Source organism: Canis aureus, chromosome 13 (genome assembly GCF_053574225.1).
Source record: "Canis aureus isolate CA01 chromosome 13, VMU_Caureus_v.1.0, whole genome shotgun sequence".
In the NCBI taxonomy this organism is placed as follows: domain Eukaryota; kingdom Metazoa; phylum Chordata; class Mammalia; order Carnivora; family Canidae; genus Canis; species Canis aureus.
The window spans coordinates 42,141,623-42,163,289 of NC_135623.1; the positions used below are offsets into that span (position 1 = coordinate 42,141,623).

Genomic DNA, 21,667 nt, shown 5'->3' on the forward strand with positions numbered 1-21,667 from the left:
CTTTATTCAGTGAAGTGCACTATGATTTCTAGTAAATCTCAGATATTTCTGGATTTATAAATTAATTCATTGCTAATTCACCTGTAACTACATATTATGAAAACAGAGATGTATTCAGCATGTACTAAAACTCTCCCTTTACAGCATGCACATCTCAATTCTGGAAATATCTATTTGGCCCAGTGCATCTTTCTTTCTCGTGATTAACATTCTGCTTTGTTGTTGTTGTTGTTGTTGTTGTTGTTGATATTCAGCATATGTGAACTGATAGTAAATCTGGGAATTTGTCACTTAAAATATTGTAGGTCTCGTACATAACCAGTAATGGTAAGTAGAGGAATTTTTAAATCCCTTTGGCAAAAGTGTAAGAAAGCAAAGAAAAGGGCATCATATTTCAAAAAGTATTTTCAGACAAATCATTCTCTGAGAGACTGAAAATAACATCAGTCATGCAAGACACACCCCTTTACTTCTATTCCATTTTTATCATATCAATCTCCTTTGCAAAATTGAAGTTGTTCATATTTTCCTTCCAAACTGTGGGAAATAAGTCATGAGTAACTTTGGCTCTTTGATAAAGTTAGGTTAAGGGACTGCTTATCACTGAAACAATGAACACAAAAGCAGTTCAATCCTGGGGCCTCTGACAAAACTCCTCAATACCCAGGCGGTACTCATGCTCCTTGTTCTCAGGCATTCCAGGGGAGTGGCTACAGGACAGCCTGCACAAGGAATTTTCAAATACTTGAAAATTCTTTCCAATTTTCCCACCCTTCAGAGTTGATAAGTCTCTGATCCTTTAGCAAAGGATTTGTTCTGCAAGAACCCAAAGTATCCCAAAGAACTATGTTTACCCATAACAAGCCTAGCTCTCTGTTTAACGTAGCCAGAAGGACACTGCTTTTTGGACTCATGGTCACATCCCCACAGATTTGACTTCATTTGGTGGACACTATTAAAAGATTATCCTATTATTGAGAATTTCCATTGCATCACATTCTAAATATTAGTAACGTCCCCTATGGGGAAAGTGATGTAATGAGAGGGCATAGACTGATTTGACCTCAGGCAAATCATACAGATAGGTATGTGGACTAATCGTCTGACTAATAAAGCCCAGTGGTACAGGGAGTAATGCTCATGGGGCAGAGACTTCCCTAGTAGTTCTTGAAAAAGGTAAAGCCACAGAAGGAAGTTTTATATGACTCTGTTGCCTTGGTCCTGTGATGATTATTTTGAAAGCTGCCAAGGAAGAGAAAGTATAGATAGGAACTATGGCAGAATGATGGAATGATGGAATGGGAATGGAGCCATGAGTAGCTTGCTGACACTTTAACAGGTGGGGAACATAGCATTTCTTTCTTTCTTTTTTTTTTTTTTTTTTTCTATTTTGGAAGCCAAATGATGCTCATAAGGAATTAAAACTGCAGTTGAGAGCTGCAGGGGATTTAAGAATGAAGATATATATATATATATATATATTTAAAGATTTTATTTATTTATTCATGAGAGGCAGAGACATAGGCAGAGGGAGAAGCAGGCTCCCTACCGGGGAGCCTGATGCAGGACTTGATCTCAGGACCCTGGGATCACAACCTGAACCAAAGGCAGACACTCAACCACCTAGCCACCCAGGTGCCCCAAGAACGAAGATACTAAGAAACAGTTATAACAATGATTTTTTTTTCAATGTTACCAGAAAAAAGTTTTGAAAGAGCACCTAAGGAAAAAGATTCTAGTTAAAAAGGAATGAGAAGACATAAAGGGGCTCAATAATTTGACAAACTAGTTAAAATTAAACTTTTAATTATAACTTTGCTTGAACAAACCTTACAAACAATTGATTACATTTTTGAATTGTTAAAAAAATAAATTACAGAAGTAGTACATGATCAATAAAAGAATGTCAAGCACTATAGATATATGCAAAATAAAAAGTGAAAATCTCTCTTCTTTCCCTTACAGGGGTAAATACTGCTATAATCTATTTATCTTTCAGGCCTTTTAGAACACTGTATATATTATAAATGTGTTTTAGGGTGGATGCTATGACTATATGTATTCTGCTATTTTTAAAAAAGATTTTATTTATTTATTCTTGAGAGACACACAGAGAGAGGCAGAGACACAGGAAGAGGGAGAAGCAGGCTCCATGCAGGGAGCCTGATGAGGGACTCGATCCTGGACCCTGGGATCATGCCCTGAGCTGAAGGCAGACACAACCGCTGAGCCACCCAGGAGTCCCTTTTTTAAAAAATATTTTATTTATTTATTCATGAGAGACATAGAGACAGGCAGAGACACAGGCAAAGGGAAAAGCAGGCTCCTTGCAAGGAGACCGTGCAATTTTTTTTTTAATCTTAATATATTATGTACATTTTTGTACTCTTAAAAAATAGACATTATTTGTATTCTTCTTAATGGGTAATCAATTATTTAAATAAACTGAAATGTATTGCCAGCCAAGACTCCTTGGCAATTCTGAAACTTAAGCAAAATTCTATATTGGATGTATTTAAAATATTTTTCTTGATGTGATATACTTGCTGACATGTTTGATAATTGTTTGTAAATGATGCCCCACTAGATGGCATTCCACTTACCAGGATAAGATAGGAAAAGATAAGACATGCCACAGGTAATAAAAGCAGATTTCAAAAAAAAAAAAAAAAGCAGATTTCATGAGAATATGTATAGTATAATTCAAATTCTATAAAAGGTATGTACATGTGTAGAAAGCAGGCTAGCAGCCTAGATACTAAAATGCTAACAGCTGTCATTGCAGGATGGTTTAAATGTAGGGTTCTTTTTTTTTTCTGATATGGTTTTTTGGTTTCCTTTTTTTTTTTTTTTAAAGATTTATTTATTTACTTTAGAGAGAGTGAGCATGAGCAAGAGGGGCAGAAGGAGAAAGAGAGATAATCTCAAGTAGACTCCATTCTAAGCATGGAGCCCACCATGGGGCTTGATCTCATGACCCTGAGATCATGACATGGCCAAAACCAAGAGTCAGGTGCCTAACCAACTGTGCCATCCAGGCACCCAGTTTTCTGTATTTTCAACAATGAGCTTCCATTGCTTTTTAAAAAGTAAATGTAGTATAAAAATGCATCTGATAAAAGTTCATGTACAAAGACTATAGTAACTAAACCCATCTCAATTAGCTTCCACTCTATCGCCATACCTCAGAGTAAAAGAGTATAAGTACCAGGCCCTTCTTTGATTTTCCTAGGGAATTAGTTTTGAGTTCCCTCATTAAGATAAAGTAATCTTTAGCATCATTAAAAAAGTTGATCAGGAAATGAGACAAAAATCGGGAAATCATATTCCTTTATTACATATATGAAATATAAAAATTAACATATATATATATTGCAAGTCCACAGGACCTCAGGAAAAAAACTATGTTCTGTATGTGAAGTTAATTTTATGGCACTGTGGTTTATGTTTTGTATATTCAAGTACGGAAGAAACTGTATGTATTGTGTTTATGCATGGGTACAGAAGATGAATAATAATGGAAACTGTAGTTTGGTGAACTATCACATACATTGTGTCAAAAAAATGAGTAAATATAATGGCCATATACTGTTAATAAAGATAAGGAAGAAACTGTTTCATTCAGGTTTAAATACTAAACACAAAAATAAATTCCGTGTCTACAATAATTTTTGCAGTGTATACAAGTGCATTGCAAATAAATGAGCTTTTAAAAATTTAAAGTCCATTTCCTCTTCAAGCATTTCTACACTTATGATTTCTTCTTCTTAAATTAAAGTCTCATCTTGTTTAGTTTTTAAAAAATATTTTCATCATGGCTGGTATCTGTGGAATCTAACTTCTACCCTGAAGCTGAGACTTCATATGCAAACATGTTCTCCTTTTAGGTTTTTTCCAAATGTTCAGAGCTAAAACCATACAACTTCCTTTTGTCCACACATAGTGGCAGTGCTTCTGTTTCAGTAGGTGTTTATACACGCCCTTTATTTTTCTTTCCGCCAACAACAGTCTTCAAACTTTCACAACACAAGTGGTAGGTAGTAAAGTGCTTTATACAAGGAAATACTATATACATGTGGAGAGGTTCCATTTAACACCCCACAGACCAAAGTTCACACACATCACACAAAGGAAGGCTCTTTTTTAAGAGAAACCTTTTTTGATAGTTGGGTTGGGGAGTCCTTAAAATCTCCTTAATTACTTTAAGTAGCACAAATATAAGTAACATATCTGAAGCTGGAAGGAGTTAGATGTACTGCTCTTAATGGATTACTGCTAAATATCATACTGCTATTAAAAATACTCTTAATAGTTATGAATTACAGAATCAGTCCCATAGAAAGTAGGTATCAGCATAGGATTTCTCATTTGTCTTTATGACACAAACTGTATTTAAACATGGCCCCCCAAAAGACGGATTAGACAAGGCCCCTGAATTGGAATATTTCTGTATATTTTGGCACTTAAAAAATTTCAGTTTCATTTTTGAGGTCTCCTTTCCATTAAGTTTGTGTTTCATACATAGAGAAGTGCCATTATGTGCTATATACCTATATTGCTACTTGCACTCTCTTTTTAAAATATCCATGACTTTTCTTCCAAGGGATGGTTTCCAGTGCTGGACAAAACTTTTCATATTCACGACTAGTTTGCCTGTTCTTACATCTTCATGTCCTGCCACAAGGTATTCCAAACCTAAAAGAGAACAAAGTTAGGGGCTACACAGTATCATAATTTGTTGAAGGGAGTAGATGTGACCTCAGTGGTTTCATATGCACAGTTCATGGTTTTATATATTCATAGTTGAAATAGGGAGTCACAGGCAATGACAGCTGGCACTGATTAAGCATTTACTCTATGTTAAATGGTTTGTGTGTATTATTTCATTTAATCTTGAAAATAACCCTAGGAAGTAGGTTTTTTTTTTCTTCTGGTTTTACAAATAAGGAAACTAAGGCCTTGCAAGATTACAAAGCTTGTTTAGTGTCTCCCAGTGAATAGCAGCACTTGGATTTAAGCTCAGGTCTGTCTGGCTGTAGAACTTTTACTTTATACTGTACTACCCTCCATGATAAAGAAGTGAGGATTCTGTGGGTACTTAGCATACTGCCATAAATTAGTATTTTTTGGAGTCTCACTATGTATGGTAGTGTATATTAAGGAGGATTTCATAAAAGTGAAACAACTATTTGGGAAAACATATTGGAAGAGACTTATGACTTATATAAAGTAATACATATTTCCTATAGAAAGTCCATGTATTTTTGGAATATAGACATTTGTTTGTCATATTTAAAGAAAAAGATGAGACTTCACCAGATATTTGTAATTCAAAATTATTTGGGCTTCAAATAAAAATTTTTGGCTAATGTACAGAAAAATGAAAATACAATCTCATTATCTAGACAACAACAAAAAAATGAAGTATGTTAATCTCCTTCAGTAGATGTTTGTAATAATATCAATATTGGTCTTCATGTTCTGTCTCCAAATGAATGAGGCCATATAATGTTTGTCCTTCTCCGATTGACTTATTTCACTCAGCATAATGGGAAACGAACTAGGGGTGGTGGAAGGGGAGGAGGGCAGGGGTGTGGAGGTGAATGGGTGATGGGCACTGACGGGGGCACTTGATGGGATGAGCACTGAGTGTTATTCTGTATGTTGGCAAATTGAACACCAATAAAAAATAAATTTATTATTAAAAATATCAATATTGGTGTTTTGAAACAATTTTCTTTAACATTATAGGACAGAGCAAATAAGTAATTACATTTATAAAAGAAAACTTTCCAAGATAAAGAGACATATACTTTAAAACTTAAGAGACAATACTAGATGTTAATATTAAACTGAAAATACCAATTTAAACTCATGGCTTTGTATGTAAATATAAAAATTAATATATATTAATAAAATATATAAAATAAAACATATATATATATATGTATTTTTTTAGAAGGCCTCCCAGTAGCAATGAACACCTATAATGGACATACTGTGGTCTCAAATTAAACAGATCTCACTAAAAACAAAACAAGGCTTCTTGCAGAAATGCTATTACAGGTTCAGGGCAGGAAAATACAGAGTAGCATGGGATATCTTATTGTGCTAAAAAGCATGGAAGCTCTCAAAGACTAATGGGGATCACTGTAAAAGGACATGGGAGCTAGGAAGAAAAGGCTACAACTTGTTAAAGTTGTGATAATTTGAGCAACAAGGAACATAATAATTGCTATCTATTGAAACATACTGAATCAACAAAAACCTGTAATTTCAAAATGATACTCAAAAAAAGAAATTCAGAGAAAAACTAATTTATCATCTTTTGAGGTAGCTGTTAAAACCTTACTTACTTTGAAAAATGAGTACTTTGGGAGTTATAGGGAAAGAATTTAGCACTTATCCTGTCTTTACAATAGGAACTGTGAATAGCAGCTATAGGTTAACAGTAACCTATAGCCCAGCTTGAAAGAGAAAATCCCTTTACAGAAGAATGTCAACTAGTAAATGAAGGGAATCAGAAAAACATCTTTTCTCAAGCTCCAATGAAATTATTGATTCAGGAAGGATTGCTAGTTGGTGGTAACATCATTAAGTCAATGGTTAGTGGGAAACTGAATATTTGTATCATGATGAAGTTATACCACACTTATTACTTTCTAATCTCTAAAGGGAAAACAAAACTGCCCAATGGAGAGATCAGACTGTTATCATCTAACCAACGGTCAAGTTTAGCAACTCCGATGGTGGGTTATCCAGGTCCTATGTGTGTTCTGATAGGATTTAACATGAAGTCCATACCCAGCAATATCTCTAATGGATTCTAGTCAAAATGTTTGTCTTGGATCTATCAAGCTTTTCTTTAGAGATTACAAGAAACATAGGAGGTAGAGGGACAAGCTAAATGACACCACAGGAACCAATAAGACAACTATAGAAGGTAAGATAATCTACAGGACATTTGGCCTGGATTCTTCAACACTAATAATTTCTTCAACAACAATTAAAAAAGGAACTGTGCTTGAATAAAAGATACTTGAGAGACTTTAAAACCAGATACAATGTGTTATCCTGGATTAAACACTGACAAGGACAAACCAGTTCTAACGCACAGTTTTGGGCTAGTTAGGAAATTGGAATATCGTCTGAGTATTAGAACGTGTGAAAAGAAACTATAATTGAAGGCAATGATCACTAACTGAATAAAGTAGGTTGTAGAATGGAGCATACTATGATTTTATTTTGGTGAAAAAATACAATATATGTACACACAAAGACCTTGCAGGATTTGCACTAAGCTGTTAACAGAGAGGATCTCTGGAGGTAAGAAATGTGAAACTTTAACTTTTCCTCTAAATTTTTATAATGTACACATGTATACATTCTATAAGGAGAGGGTTATTTAAAATATTATTAAAAGAAATCAGCCCTAAACTTAAAAATATCTATGATGGTGTTTTCATAAAAAAAAATGAGAGAGAGAGAAAATAAAGGGAAAATAATGGTAGAGATTTTAAGCACTGGAAAGCACAAATGTTAAGATGGATTATAAGGTATTTACATTATTTAAAGAGTAACCTTGGCATCTGTATGAAAAGAATCCCAGTATTTAATTAATGGGCTAATTAAAATATAATGGTCTTGATATTGTTTGTATCATACTTTAAGTAATAAAATCCTTGTGTAAAAATACAATAAATAATTTTTAGGAAACTTCATTGCTAAATCTAGGATTTTATTTTATTTAAAGATTTTATATATTTATTCATGAGAGATTCAGAGAGGCAAAGACATAGGTAGAGGGAGAAGCGAGCTCCCCATAGGGAGCCTGATGCAGGACTTGATCCCAGGACCCCAAGATCAGGACCTTAGCCAAAGGCAGATGCTCAACCACTGAGCCACCCGTGTGCTCCACTAAGTCTAGTATTTTAAATGAATTTACTTTGAAACTATAAAGAGAGGAAATACTATAGGAGTTTTCCATTAAAGTATGAATATACATTAAACTAATAAAAATGATACTGAATAAATCCACAAATTATGGAGCAGCATCATGTAAAAAATTAGCATAGAAAACAATGTTATCTGTTGTATCACTTACTAGCATTTACTTTTTACTTTCCTATTTTTATGCTTTTGACATCTACTTTGATACGTTTGAGGGCACAAAGTTTATTTTGTTCTCATAAAAAACATACTTTATTGCTAGTGTTGATATCCCAAATTATTGATGAATGAGTAAGTGTATATATGAATGTAGGAATGAATGAATTTGCAGGGTTGCCAATTAGATTGTTCCTTTTCAAAAAAAGTAGCAGAGGAAGCTAGTTGGCGTTTCAGGTTTCCGAATTTTCTTATCAGCTTTCTTTGGCCTTAGTTACTGAACTTGTAAAAAATGGAAAAACAAAGTGAAATGAAAGAGTGTCTGGTTTTGCTTTGGCAGGTTCCAGTCTTTTCTTCAAAGCAAGTAAACATGTTTTTAAGAATTCTTTGAATAATTGCACTTATGTTTTCAATTGTGATGAACTCAGTTGATTCTTTGACTCTGGCAGAAACCTGATGAGGAAGTATAGTTCACTTCCTGGAGGGTGGCTCAGATGCTCAAAGCTTTTTCTTTTTAATGTTTTACTAAAAAACTGGACAGATTATTTATTCTTTTGCCAAGATAGTAGAAAGTGCTTGCAGGAAGAGCCTCTACACACAGATTACTGGGAAATAGAACCTAAATTAATGACTCTTCATTTCCTGTATTCAAAATCTCAGATTCTGATTACTTCATTTGTTCTTTGGAAACATATTTGTTTATTATTGAAAATGTCTTTGTTTCCTTTTCCTTATGAAAATTTAAATGAATTTATGTAAAATACTAAAGGGGTATAAAAGGATGGAAGAGATTAGTCAACAGACAAAAAGTCAAGAGTTTTATATTATATTTTAGGTTGTTTAGGTTGGGGGGAATATTTCATTGATAGTTTCTCTTTTTCTCTGTCACTCAGTTATCTATTTCTCTCAGTTATTAATCAGATACTACAGTGACTTCTTATGGAACATAACTGGGGTTTCCTGGGCTTTTATTTGAAAGGAATTAGATCCAGAACATAAATTATGCACCTGTTTTAGCAGTGCCATAAAGACACAGATGGTAACTACACAAAGTGAGAAATACAGAAGATTTTTAAAAAGATACTTGTCTTAATAGAACTTAATCTGGATATCATGTTATCATTTAATGGTAGGTACTAGAAATGCTATGATCAAAAATCTAAAACCCATTCTCAAATTTAATGGAGACAGAGAAATAAGGAGCCTATGACACAGTATGAAAGTGCACTTATAGAGTGTAAAGGTAAGAATCCCACGCTTACTTGCTTGGTTCTACCATGGTAATTACATTTTAAGATGCAAATTTCCCTTAATTCCTGCTGTTTTTAATTTCTGCTGTTTCTAATTTGAAACCAGAATGATCATTTAATGAAAAACAAAATGATGAGAATTAGAGCTGTTTTCTATCCAGGAGACACAGATGCTTCTCATGCAATTGTAAAAATAAATTCAATATTATTTGTACAGATGGAATTTTGCATTTGAATTTCCTTTGGGATTGTAAATCCTACCCAGGGCACTGCAATAGGACCTAGCTTTCAGATGAATTGTTAGTGGCAACTAAATTTATGAAAGTGTTTTCTATACTACTGGCACCTGGAACCAAGCTGAGACTTCTCTTTTAGAACAGAAAATATTATATTGCTGGATTTAAAAATATTTTACTTTTATAAAATGTGTGGAAGAGAAATAATTTTTTGATGTCAGCTCAAAGAATTCTATTTGGATTTTTCCCAGAATTCAGATGGTGAAAAGAAGAGATACTCTTGGTGAGTTTGTTTCTTTTTTTTTTTAATAATAAATTTATTTTTTATTGGTGTTCAATTTACCAACATACAGAATAACACCCAGTGCTCATCTCGGTGAGTTTGTTTCAGTTGTGGTTTGAGAATGTTAATACAAGGAGCAAATCAGCATAGACAAAGTAGTTATTAAGCTAGACAAGTCTAATAAAGCTTACCAGGATTGAGGATTGGACAAGTGCAGCCTCTGTTAGTCCATGATTCTGGATACAATGTTCTTTTTCCTCGTAAAATTTTCAATTTGGTAGATTTTAAGACTTTTTTTATCTTCACATTGACCTCAGCATGGGATCCTTTGTCGTGAGCTGATAAAATCTTTATTTTTAGTACTGTAACAGCACAATTCCAAAAGTCAAAATGCATAGAATTTCATAGTACCTTTTGGATTTGGAATAACTTAAATATGTATTTCAGAGTATAATGGAAAAGTTAATTAATGATGGAAATGTGGAAATTTGCTTTAAAAATCATTAGGTACTTGATGAGCACTGAGTAATATCTAGAATTATTGAATCGCTGTATATTACACCTGAAACTAATATAAAACTGTATGTTAACTATACTGGAATTTAAAAAAAATCATTAGGCTCACTAACTTTTGCATTGGTTTCACCTTATTTACCTATATTAACTATACTCTTCCTTCTTAGACATTTTCAACCACTGTTTCCCATATCATTAAGCTAAAAGAATATCAGCCATTTGCCTACTGCAAACATAATCTTTTTTTTTTTTAAAGATTTTATTCATTTATTCGTGAGAGACACAGAGAGAGAGAGAGAGAGAGGCAGAGAGAACAGGCAAAGGAAGAAGCAGTCTCCACAGGAGCCCGACGTGGGACTTGATCCCCGGTTTCCAGGATCAGGCTCTGGGCTAAAAGTGGCACCAAACCGCTGAGCCACCTGGGCTGCCCTGCAAACATAATCTTAAATACATTTAGCTATCAAATCCAAATAGAAAGAAGATGTATAGGCAGTAGAATTGTTATACTGGTTTTTATTTAGATTCTGACTATATTTTACTCTGTGGCTCACTGTTTATAAAATTAGGACAAAGAACAAACCAAATGTTACTGCCAGAATACATTTCATACATTCTAAAGAGATTAAATATTTAAGTATTGATTATTTAATCTTCCCTGGTTGTAAAATGAAAGTTGACTGGGGTTAGGATGGCTGTCCTTCCAAATGATGGCAGAGCTTCAGTGTTCTCTATAACTCATGATTCTATTATGCTATGCTCTTCCATCTATGAAACAGGGTGGGGAAGAAAGTAGACCCAAAGAACACTGGGAAAAAAAAAAGGAAAACAACAACAACAACAAATAAGGAACACTGGAAGTAGTGTTCTATATTACTCAAAGAGTTCTCATGTGGTCATCTATATCTTGATGGAAAATTCTGTATAATGAGGGAACCCTATATTGGCTGGTCCCAATTTCTGAGAATATGATTGTCAGCAGTCTTTATAGAATCACCAAATCTTAGACTTTTAATGGGTCTTAAGAGTTCATCTTGTTTTAAGTTTGAGGAAACAAGTTTTAAGAAGTTAAACGAACTTTCCAAATTTGCATGACCAGTAAGTTAGAGGTAGAGTTTGGGCTGGAATCCCAATAAGATAAATGCAGGAAGGGTGCATAGCATAGTGCCTTGCTCATAGCTAATGTTCAACAAATGTTCACTATTATTTTTCTATTAGACTGTATGCTCAAAGAGAACAGGAACCTCATCTATTCACTATTAGAGCTTAATAAATATTTGCTAAAGGAAAAAACAAATCAATCACATCCCCCTCCCATTAATAGAGAGTGGGGGAGTGGAAACCTTTTTCCAAGTCTGTAGGTGTATTACACCTAATAAAAACAAGGTATTTCATTACATCATTAAGAGCATTCGAGTTTTCTTAAGCAGAAAATAATACAGTTGTATTAAAAGATGCCAGTGAAGTAGTTTGTAAATTTAGAGAGCTACCAAATATATGTAATATTGACAACCAGTTGTTATTTCCACTAAACTGGCTATCTTTGGACTAAATTTTTTGTTTTTGATAGTAAATACCATTTTTCTCTGAAGTACTTTTCTTTATTGAGCACTATACATTTGAAAAGTTTTCTTCTATTATTTAGCCAAATTGTCAGGTAAAAGGACGGAAATATGTATGTAATTTTAGATAAGATTTATAAGTTTTTTAACATTTACTTTTTAAGATAGTTTATGAGATTAAATACAGTGTTATCAAGAACCGAAACACTGGTTTCAGAAATCAGGACTTAAAATTTTCTCTTCGTTGTAATGCATATTTTGGTCAGTATGAATTATAGAACAATAAAAAGCCTTAGATACTAGTCAAGAATGTCTTGGCAAGATAAGGCATCTAATTTGCTTTAATAGTAAATATAAAGCCATTTAGAATTTGAAGATAGTAATGTCTTTACTTAGGGCAGTGACATTTTCCTTTGTTTATATTTTCCTGGTATTTGAAAGGAACAGGAGTCTAGAATATCAGAGAGGGCAGGGAAGAGACTTGGATGGATAGCTATTCTAAGTGCTCCCCAAATATATATCCTCCTCCTCCTCTCTACCAGTTACTGAGCATATAGTATGTGCTAGGTAATGTGCTGTGTGCTTTTCTAAAATATCATTTTACAATATCATCCTTATTTTACAGATGAAGTCTGGAGAGGTTAAGTTACCCATGCATTTGACCAGAAATCAAACCCATGTAGGTCTGAATCCAAAGCTCAAGCTCTTAAGCACTGTGAAATAGTGTTTAAAATGATTTCTGCTTAGTATTATTACATGTTAACTGGCACAGATTATTACTCGAAACTGGTATTATTACAGGAAACTGGCACAGGGATCATTTTAGTGACTAGAGACTTCCTTTTTAGATTACTAAGACAAGAAGCATCCATAAGAAAGGATTATGTCATGTTTTTTTTTTCTTTTTGTTATTTGCCTCTTTTCCTTATAGTAGGATGGCCTTGCTTTTGCTCAGCCAGTCTCCTGCCCTGGCCAGGACATTCAGTGCCATCTTTATTAGGAATTATTATAGAAGACCAATGCTTTGATATATTAAGAATGTCATAGGGCAGCCTGGGTGGCTCAGCGGTTTAGCACCGCCTTCCGCCCAGGGCCTGATCCTGGAGACCTGGGATCAAATCCCACATCAGGCTCCCTGCATAGAGTCTGCTTCTCCCTCTGCCTGTGTCTCTGCCTCTCTCTCTCTCTCTCATGAATAAATAAATAAAATCTTCAAAAAAAAAAAAGAATGTCATAGACTAAGCCTCCCATTTCCTCAAAAATTCCTTATACTTGGTTTGAATAGATTCTTAGAAGCATTCAAGGATTTTGAACTTACCATATGAATATTTCATTCCACAGAATGCTTTGGAGTTTCCTAATACCTGTTCTTTACATTCACATTTACCTGCATAAAGTAAATGAAAAATAGTGTTAGTTATTTAGAAACAAAGAAAAAAAACAGCAAGTAAATCCATGTAGCATAACTCATTTTTTTAAATTGAAGTATAATTAAATACACTGTTTTATTAGTTTCAGATGTCAGGTAGTATAACTTTTTAAGGCTTGAGTGATTCATACAACATAATCCATAAATACTAATAAACTTTAAAAAGTCATTCAAACAAAGTAGTGTCACTTTCTGAACAGAGTTAGTTATCATTCAATACAGTATTGATTTAAAAGAATGTAGAAAGGTGGAAACTGATATATTTTAATACTTTTAACTTATGTTATGATAGATATAGTCCAGTATTAAGAGTCCATTCAGAGAAATGAACAACTGAATGGGTAAGCTATAGAAAAGACAATTGTCTTTTTACAATTAATGTCCACCATGGCAAAAGTCAAATGTAGTAAAATAATCAAGCAGTCCTTTGAAGGTAATGCCATCCAATTTAACAGTATTTATTGAGCACCTATTATGTGTAGGACATGATGCTATATACACAGGGGTATATAAAGCAATATGCAATTCTTGCCTGGAGACTTACAGCTCAGTAACGTGAGTAAAGCAAGCGTACAAACAGCAATAAGCATTCTAAGATAGGTATAACATACTTGGGGGGGAGAGCTGCATGTTTGGGAAGATGGGAAAAGGATCTTCATGCCTGAAGATGGATTTGAAATGGACTCTGAAGAATATGTAGGATGTTTACTCCCAACAGCTTAAATTATGTATTACAGTTATTGTGTGTGATACATTTGCCAGGCTCTGTAGAAGACTTTAAAAATGCCTTTGTATATAGTTTTTATATAGCATTCTCATTCATTTATCTGCTTCCTCTCTAAACTGTGAACCTTGAGGACAATGGTTATGTCTTATTTATCTTTATAGTCCCAGAACCCATTAGGAATAGGATTTCCATTCTTACTTAACAGATATTTCATCCTTCCCTTTCTGCCCTCACACATTACATTTCATAGGCATTGAATGGCATAAAAGTAGGTAACATTTACCAAGGAGCACATTAAAATGTGCCCCGCACTATTTTAAGTGTTTTATACTCATTTACTTGTCTAAGATCTAACATAGAAATTTAACAAGGACAAGAATACAGAGATAAAAGAGCAAGGAAGAAATGTAAGGGAGAGGGCAGAGTGTGTTCGTGGAAGAGTCAGTGGTTCTCTTTTTCCTGAGTACAGATTGAGTTGTGAATAGTAGATGCATCATGGAGGAGCTTGACTGATACACAATTAGGGCCTGAATTTAATTTGTCAGAGAAAAGATATTTTTTAAAAAATTTGAGTATAGTCCACACACAATGTTACATTAGTTTCAGGTGTACAACACAGTGATTCAATAAGTCTATATGTTATGCTACATTCACCACAAGTGTAGCTACCAACTGTCACCATGCAGTGCTATTACAATACCATTGACCATATTCCTTATGCTGTGTCTTTATTCTCACGACTTATCATTTCATAACTGGAAGCCTGTATCTCCTGCTCCCCTTAACCCGTTTTGCTCATTGATAAAGGGGAGTTTTCAAAACTTATCAGATTAAAGAAGTTACATGAATTAAAACTATCTATCTATCTATAAATATTAACCTGGCATTACCGTATCAGAAGTATTGGAATATGGAAGTAGGGACCAATTAGAAGCTGATGAAATTGATGATAGCAACAGTAACTGAATTGAGTGCCAACTATAAGCCATAAACTATATAAGGAACTTTATCCATATGATCTTAATATTTATAATAACCTTATGACAGCAGAGTATTTTCTTTTTCTTTTTTAAGATTTTATTTATTTATTCATGAGAGACACACAGAGAGAGAGAGGAGAGACACAGGCAGAGGGAGAAGCAGGCTCCATACAGGGAGCCCGACATGGGACTCCATCCTGGGTCTCCAGGATCACACCCTGGGCTAAAGGCGGCGCTAAACTGCTGAGCCACCCGGGCTGCCCTACAGTAACCTTATGAGATAGGCATTATTTACAAATGAAAAAATAAAGGCTCAGAGAAGTTAATCAGCTTGTCCAAGGCAGTGTAACTAGCCAGATTTTTAGCCTGGGTCTGGGAGAATCTGAAACCCCTGATCTTTCCACTGTCCTGTGTCTCTAAGTCAGATGAAATATGGGTCTGAACTGAAGAGGTGATTGTAGGTCTAGAAAGGAAGAACTATTAAGGGAGGCTGCAGAGTTAGGGTCTAGAGATCTTGTCAATGGATTGGAAGAGGAAGCCTAAGAATGAACTTGAAGTTTTCTGCCAAGGTGAGAGGAGATTGAAGTATTACTAACAAAATAGGCAAGTTAGGAGGAGAGCATTTCAGGAGTGTATAATTTGAGTATTTTGTTTTTGTTTTTGTTTTTGTTTTTTGGTAGCAATCAGAGGTTTAACTTAATTGTTGAAAGGATATGCATGCAGTAGCTTGCAGAGAGGAGAAAAAGCTGAAGAACCAGGACTCAGAAAAGACAAGAATCGGGAGAGCAGCAGAGATCTAGATGGCAGGAACTGTCGTGCAGTCCCTCTCATGCATTTGCCATTGAAATCATGAACTGTGACCATTTTCAGACTTTGTCACTTTTGGCTCAAGACTTAAATTCTGGGGCGAGCACATCTGATTGGCCTGGCCAAGACTATATTAAATGGGGGGGGGAGGGAGAAGGATGGCTCCCCAGAGTAAAACTGGGTTGTGCTACTTCAGAAATAGCAAGAATAAAGGGGAAATAGATCTGGTTAGGCAAAAACAGCAAAGGTCTAGAATGAGGAGAATATAAAGAATCAGAGTTGCTGACAGAACATCCACGTGGAAATGAGGGTATGATTCTGGTGAGACGAGGTTGGGTAGACATGGTGATGTGGCAAATAGTGACACATTGGCTCTAACTAAAGCTGCTCTAGAAACTAGAGAATGACATGTGCAAGTGGAAAATCACAGTGGAATTAGGTAGTAGGAATGAGAAATCTAAAGTGCTTAAAATGAGCTGTTGTGATCTGTTAAATAATATTGCATATAATCTAAACACAGCAGAGAGGGTTACTCATTCAGAAACTGGAGTAACCTAAATAGATAGCCTGCAGCCTTTGATAATTCCACCAAGGCAGGAGAGTACAGTAACTACTGTGCTAAAAACTCTCATTTGGAACTCCAAATGGCATATATTATTACTCAACTTACGTTCTCCTTTGTAGTCCTTCAGCCAACAAGAACATACAAAGTTCTGTTATTTGAAGATCTTTCTGTGGTTGCTTTCCAACACTTCCTTTTCATATGTTAAGAAATCATACATTAAAATTGTTTTTTTTAATAGATTACTATTGTAATAATTTTTTTAAAAAAGATTTCATTTATTTATTTGAGAGAGAGAGGGGCAGGGAGGGGCAGTGGGGGAGGGAGTGGGATAAGTAGACTGCATGCAGCACAGTGTTGTGGCACTCAGTTTCACAGTCTTGAGATCAGGACCTGAGCTGAAACCAAGGGTCTGATGCTTAACCACCTGAGCCACCTAGGCATCCTTAAAATTTGTTTTTGAATGAATCTTTGTTGATCAGGCTTTAACTCAGATGTGTTTTCTTTTTTTTTAAATTTTTTTGTTTCATTTATTTATTTATTTATTTATTTAAAGATTTTATTTATCTATTCATGAAAGACAGAGGGAGAAACAGGCTCCATGCAGGAAGCCTGACGCGGGACTCGATCCCGGGTCTCCAGGGTAATACCCTGGGCTGAAGGCAGCACTAAACCACTGAGCCATCCGGGCTGCCCCTAGTTTTATTTATTTATTCATGAAAGACACAGAGAGAGAGAGAGGCAGAGACCCAGGCAGAGGGAGAAGCAGGCTCCCTGCAGGGAGGCTGATGTGGGACTTGATCCTGGATCTACAGGATCACGCCCGGGGCTGCAGGCGGTGCTAACCGCTGAGCCACCCGGGCTGCCCTCAGATGTGTTTTCTTAAAGGAAATCTGGAAGGGGAGAAAAATCTAATTAGTTAATATTGGGTTATTAGAACACTGTTTACAGTTCTGCAGTACTGGTTAAAACCAGTTTTCTTGTACAAATTCTATGGAACTATTTGAAGCCAGTTTTGTCTACAAGTTCTATGGTACTATTTAAAGCCAAATTTGTGCACAGGAGGTGAATTTTACATCTAATGTTCTCCATCTCATAAGTGGTAGAAATTAAGGGTATCTTATTGGTATAGTGCATTATGCTTCTAGTTTTGGAAACTTATGGTAGGTAAATAGGTAGGTAGGCACATATATTTGAGGATGAGCTATGGTGCTTATAAAACTGATTATCACCTTTTTTGCTTTAAAAAGGTGCCACAAGCACGGCAGTATTCTATACCCAATGGCACTATTGCCATTTAGCAGGAAACTGAACAATGGCTTCCTCAATCTGGGGCTCCTCCAGATGAATTTCGGAGACTCTCTAGGGGGTATCACAGACCTAACAGCTGTTGTGGGTGTGAGTCTGGAGTGATTCCGATTGCCAGCACATTATGTGCTTAATTGATGTGTCACCAGCTCCCTAGTAACATGATTGGCTTAATGAATGTCCTATGGTCCTACATACTTGATTTTTTACAGATTTGGCTTAGCAGGCAAAGTTGAATAATTATGAAAATCATTGTGTTAGAAAAATAAAACTCCCACAAGTGGTTAAAGTTAAAACTATAGAATTCAGACTATTTAGCATTGAGGCAAAAAATTAATAATGGGAAAGATTTTTTCTTTTTGAAGTGATAAAAGAGATAAATATGGCTACTTTGCATTCCTTTATCTTTCCCACCTTCTTTCCTGTAGTGAACTAAAATGAAACCATTAGGAGAATGATCATAAGATTATGTTAAGTGAGGGACGTCTGGACGGTTCAGTGGTTGTCTGCCTTTGGCTCAGGTCCTGATCCTGGGATCTGGGATCGAGTCCCGCATCCGGCTTCTTGTGGGGAGTCTGCTTCTCCCTCTGCTTATGTCTCTGCCTCTCTCTGTCTCTCAAGAACAAGTAAATAAAATCTTAAAAAAAAAGATTATTAAGTGAAAAAATACATGATACAGAATTGCAAATACTAGTGTTTCTCAAATTTGGGTTGATTCTTGAGGAGTCCATAAGTTCTGCATGAAAATGTATTAAAATTGTGGTTTCTTATTTGGCCCCAGTTGCTCTTGTCTCCTTGCTGACCTCAGGGCTTTTGCACTTGCTGCATCTTATACCTAAACTCTCCTTCTTCTTTTATCTGTATGCTTACTCTCTTACCTTTTTCAGTTTTTTTTTTCCTCATACATCACCTTTTACAGGACTTTCCTTGATCACTCTATTTAAAAGTATGCCCCTGCTGACCACTTATTATCTCCCTCCCTACTTTATTTCTCTATAATATTAGGCAACATGATACTAAATATTTTATTTATCCACTAATTGTCTTCCTCCACAAGAATGTAAGCTCCTTGGAGGCTGGGCTTTTTATCTGTTCTGTTCTATTACTATATTTATAGTACCGGCATATGTTACGGGTATTCAATAAATATTTGTTGGATAGAGGAAGGAATTTATAAGAAATTATAATTAGTGAGAAAATGACAAACTGGGAATACACAGAAAAAGAGATCTGACGGGCCAAGAAAGCATGAAAGTTACTAAAACTGTTAGTAATCAGGAAAATGTAATTTAAAATGGTGAGGTACCATTTCATACTCATCAGATTGGCAAAAGTTGAGAGATTTGATAATGTTAACTTAGAAGCCCAAAAATATTAAATGAGTTGAATTGTGGCTGAGTTAGTGAGGTAGAATGGTGGTTGGCCCCTTGTATGTGTTATACAAAAATTTGTGAAATAAATACAGAATATCAGTGAGGATGTGAAACAACAGGATGTCATTCTTTGCTGGTGGAATGCAAATCTGTATAACCACTTTGGAGAGGTATTTGGCATTATGTGGTAAATTTGATTTAAAAAAAAACAACTTATGGGCAGCCCGGGTGGCTCAGCGGTTTAGTGCCGCCTTTAGCCCAGGGCCTGATCCTGGAGTACTGGGATCAAGTCCCACGTCGGGCTCCCTGCATGGAGCCTGCTTCTCCCTCTGCCTGTGTCTCTGCCTCTCTCTCTGTGTGTCTCTCATGAATAAATAAATAAAATCCTAAAAAAAAAAAAAACAACTTATGACCCAACAATGGCTAGGTTGTACCCTAGGAGAAGGATCAGCAAACATTTTCCAAAAGGGTAGATAATAAATGTGTTAGGCTTTATGGTCTAAGAGACACAATTAAAGACATTATGTAGGTATTTATATAACTATTAAAACTAAATCTTAGAGCAGGTAGCTTGTGGGTTGTAGAAAAACAGTTGGCAGGCCAGATTTGGTTTGAGGGCCAGTTTACCAGCCCCTGCTCTAGTGAAGCTCCTCTTCTTAAGTGCACAAAGTCACATTTAAGAGAACATTCATTATAGCATTACATATAACAGTGGAAAATTGGAAATGTTCTAAATGGCAAATAATGAGAGAATAAAAAGTGGCATATTCAAATAATAGGATGCATAAATCTAAAAAAATACATATTTAGGTCACAAGAAGTTTTAAAGTAAGGGTAAGTTATGTACATCCAATTTTAAAAACACTCTATTTAGGGGATCCCTGAGTGGCTCAGCGGTTTAACGCCTGCCTTCGGCCCAGGGCCTGATCCTGGAGACCCGGGATCGAGTCCCATGTCGGGCTCCCTGCATGGAGCCTGCTTCTCCCTCTGCCTGTGTCTCTGCCTGTCTCTCTCTCTCTGTCTCTCATAAATAAATAAAATCTTAAAAAAAATAAAAACACTCAAAAAAAATAAAATAAAAACACTCTATTTACATATGTAGTAAAAACATGAAAATTAATGATAATACCAAAATTCAGGTTAGTGGTTATTCTGTGGAGTAAGGGAGGCTAGTGGAGTTGGAGATTGGTACAGGTCTTCAAATGTATCTGTAACACTTTAAAATTTAAATAAAAATATGAAAAAATTATGGAAAAACTTAAAATTTGGTAATACTAGCAGGTGTGTATATGAGTGTTCACAATACATTTTTGGCATTTGTAAGGTTTAATAAAAAGAATTTTTTGGTGACCATTTCACACAACTACTGAATCATTACACCTAAACTAATATTTTTTTTTAAAAAGACTTTATTTATTTATTCATGAGAGACACATAGAGAGAAAGAGGCAGAGACACAGGCAGAGGGAGAAGCAGGCTCCATGCAGGGAGCCCAACATGAGACTTGATTCCAGGTCTCCAGGATCAGGCCCTGGGCTGAAGGCGGTGCTAGACTGCTGAGCTACCCGGGCTGCCCCAACTAATATGTTATATGTCAATTATACCCCAATAAAAGTTTTAAAAAAATTTATTGTAAGTTTCATTTGGATCATTTGGGGAGCACTTTACAATCAAATGCTGACACAAGATTTCATGCCCACATTTGTGTTTGTGTTATGGAGCAAGCTGGTGCAGAATAGAACCACCTGAGTTTCTATAAGAAAAGAATAGGGACAGGATGAACACAGAAACCATGTATTCACACCAATATCGTGGCATGCTCATCAAAAAAGGAACAAATAAAACATCATAGGAAAACTGAGTCAGAGGAAATAGCAGCATAGACTTGATAGACTCAAAGAACCATCTTTATACAGGAAAGAGTGTTTTGGCTTCAAGTATAGATCATCTTTCATGTTCAATTAATGGTGTTAATTTGAATTTTAATAGTTTTGTTATTTGGCTTATAATTAGTTTATAAAATTATTTTTGCTTTCTAGTTTTAAAAAAGATATAAACATAAGGAATTCATACTTAGCTTTGTGTATATTAAGTTATACTAGGTCTGCAAGAATATTTTTCCTTTAAATGGATTTCTACATTTCCAAACTTGATATATTTATTAGCTCTCCCCTGTGTAAAACAGTATGAAAACATTAACAGTTTGGGTAATGAGATTTGGGTATATTTTTACTGCGATGTTTTGCATTTTCCAGATTTTCTATATTAATTAGATATGTTACTTTAGGGCAGCCTGGGTGGCTCAGCGGTTTAGCGCCAACTTCAGCCCAGGGTGTGATCCTGGAGACTCGGGATCGAGTCCCACATCGGGCTCCCTACATGGAGCCTGCTTCTCCCTCTGCCTGTGTCTCTGCCATTCTCTCTCTCTCTCTCTCTGTGTCTCTCATGAATAAATAAATAAAATCTTCATTAAAAATGATATGTTACCCTAACAATCATAAAATAAACAAAAGCTTGTTAAAATACTCCTA

The 21,667-nt window shown here is 35.3% G+C and overlaps 1 protein-coding gene and 2 long non-coding RNA genes across 7 annotated transcripts in view; 2 read left to right on the forward strand and 1 right to left on the reverse strand.

The window, feature by feature from the left end:
- Positions 1–21,667, forward strand: part of LOC144282353 (uncharacterized) — a 179,181-nt gene that overhangs the window by 57,349 nt on the left and 100,165 nt on the right. The gene's annotated exons all lie outside the window — the stretch shown is intronic.
- Positions 1–21,667, forward strand: part of LOC144282355 (uncharacterized) — a 51,040-nt gene that overhangs the window by 7,189 nt on the left and 22,184 nt on the right. The window contains exon 2 of the long non-coding RNA XR_013350773.1: positions 9,844–9,875. This is a non-coding gene — a long non-coding RNA (uncharacterized LOC144282355). The remainder of the gene's footprint in view (positions 1–9,843; positions 9,876–21,667) is intronic.
- Positions 1,790–21,667, reverse strand: part of NTN4 (netrin 4) — a 124,431-nt gene continuing 104,553 nt past the window's right edge. For 2 of the 3 annotated variants that reach the window (XM_077845889.1, XM_077845888.1), the window contains exons 8-10: positions 13,269–13,337; positions 10,067–10,237; positions 1,790–4,695 (exon numbers count right to left, since the gene is read on the reverse strand). In XM_077845889.1, coding sequence (XP_077702015.1) covers positions 4,559–4,695; positions 10,067–10,237; positions 13,269–13,337 — 377 coding nt within the window. In that variant the 3' untranslated portion in view covers positions 1,790–4,558. The remainder of the gene's footprint in view (positions 4,696–10,066; positions 10,238–13,268; positions 13,338–21,667) is intronic. The other variant, XM_077845890.1, reaches the window with a different exon arrangement.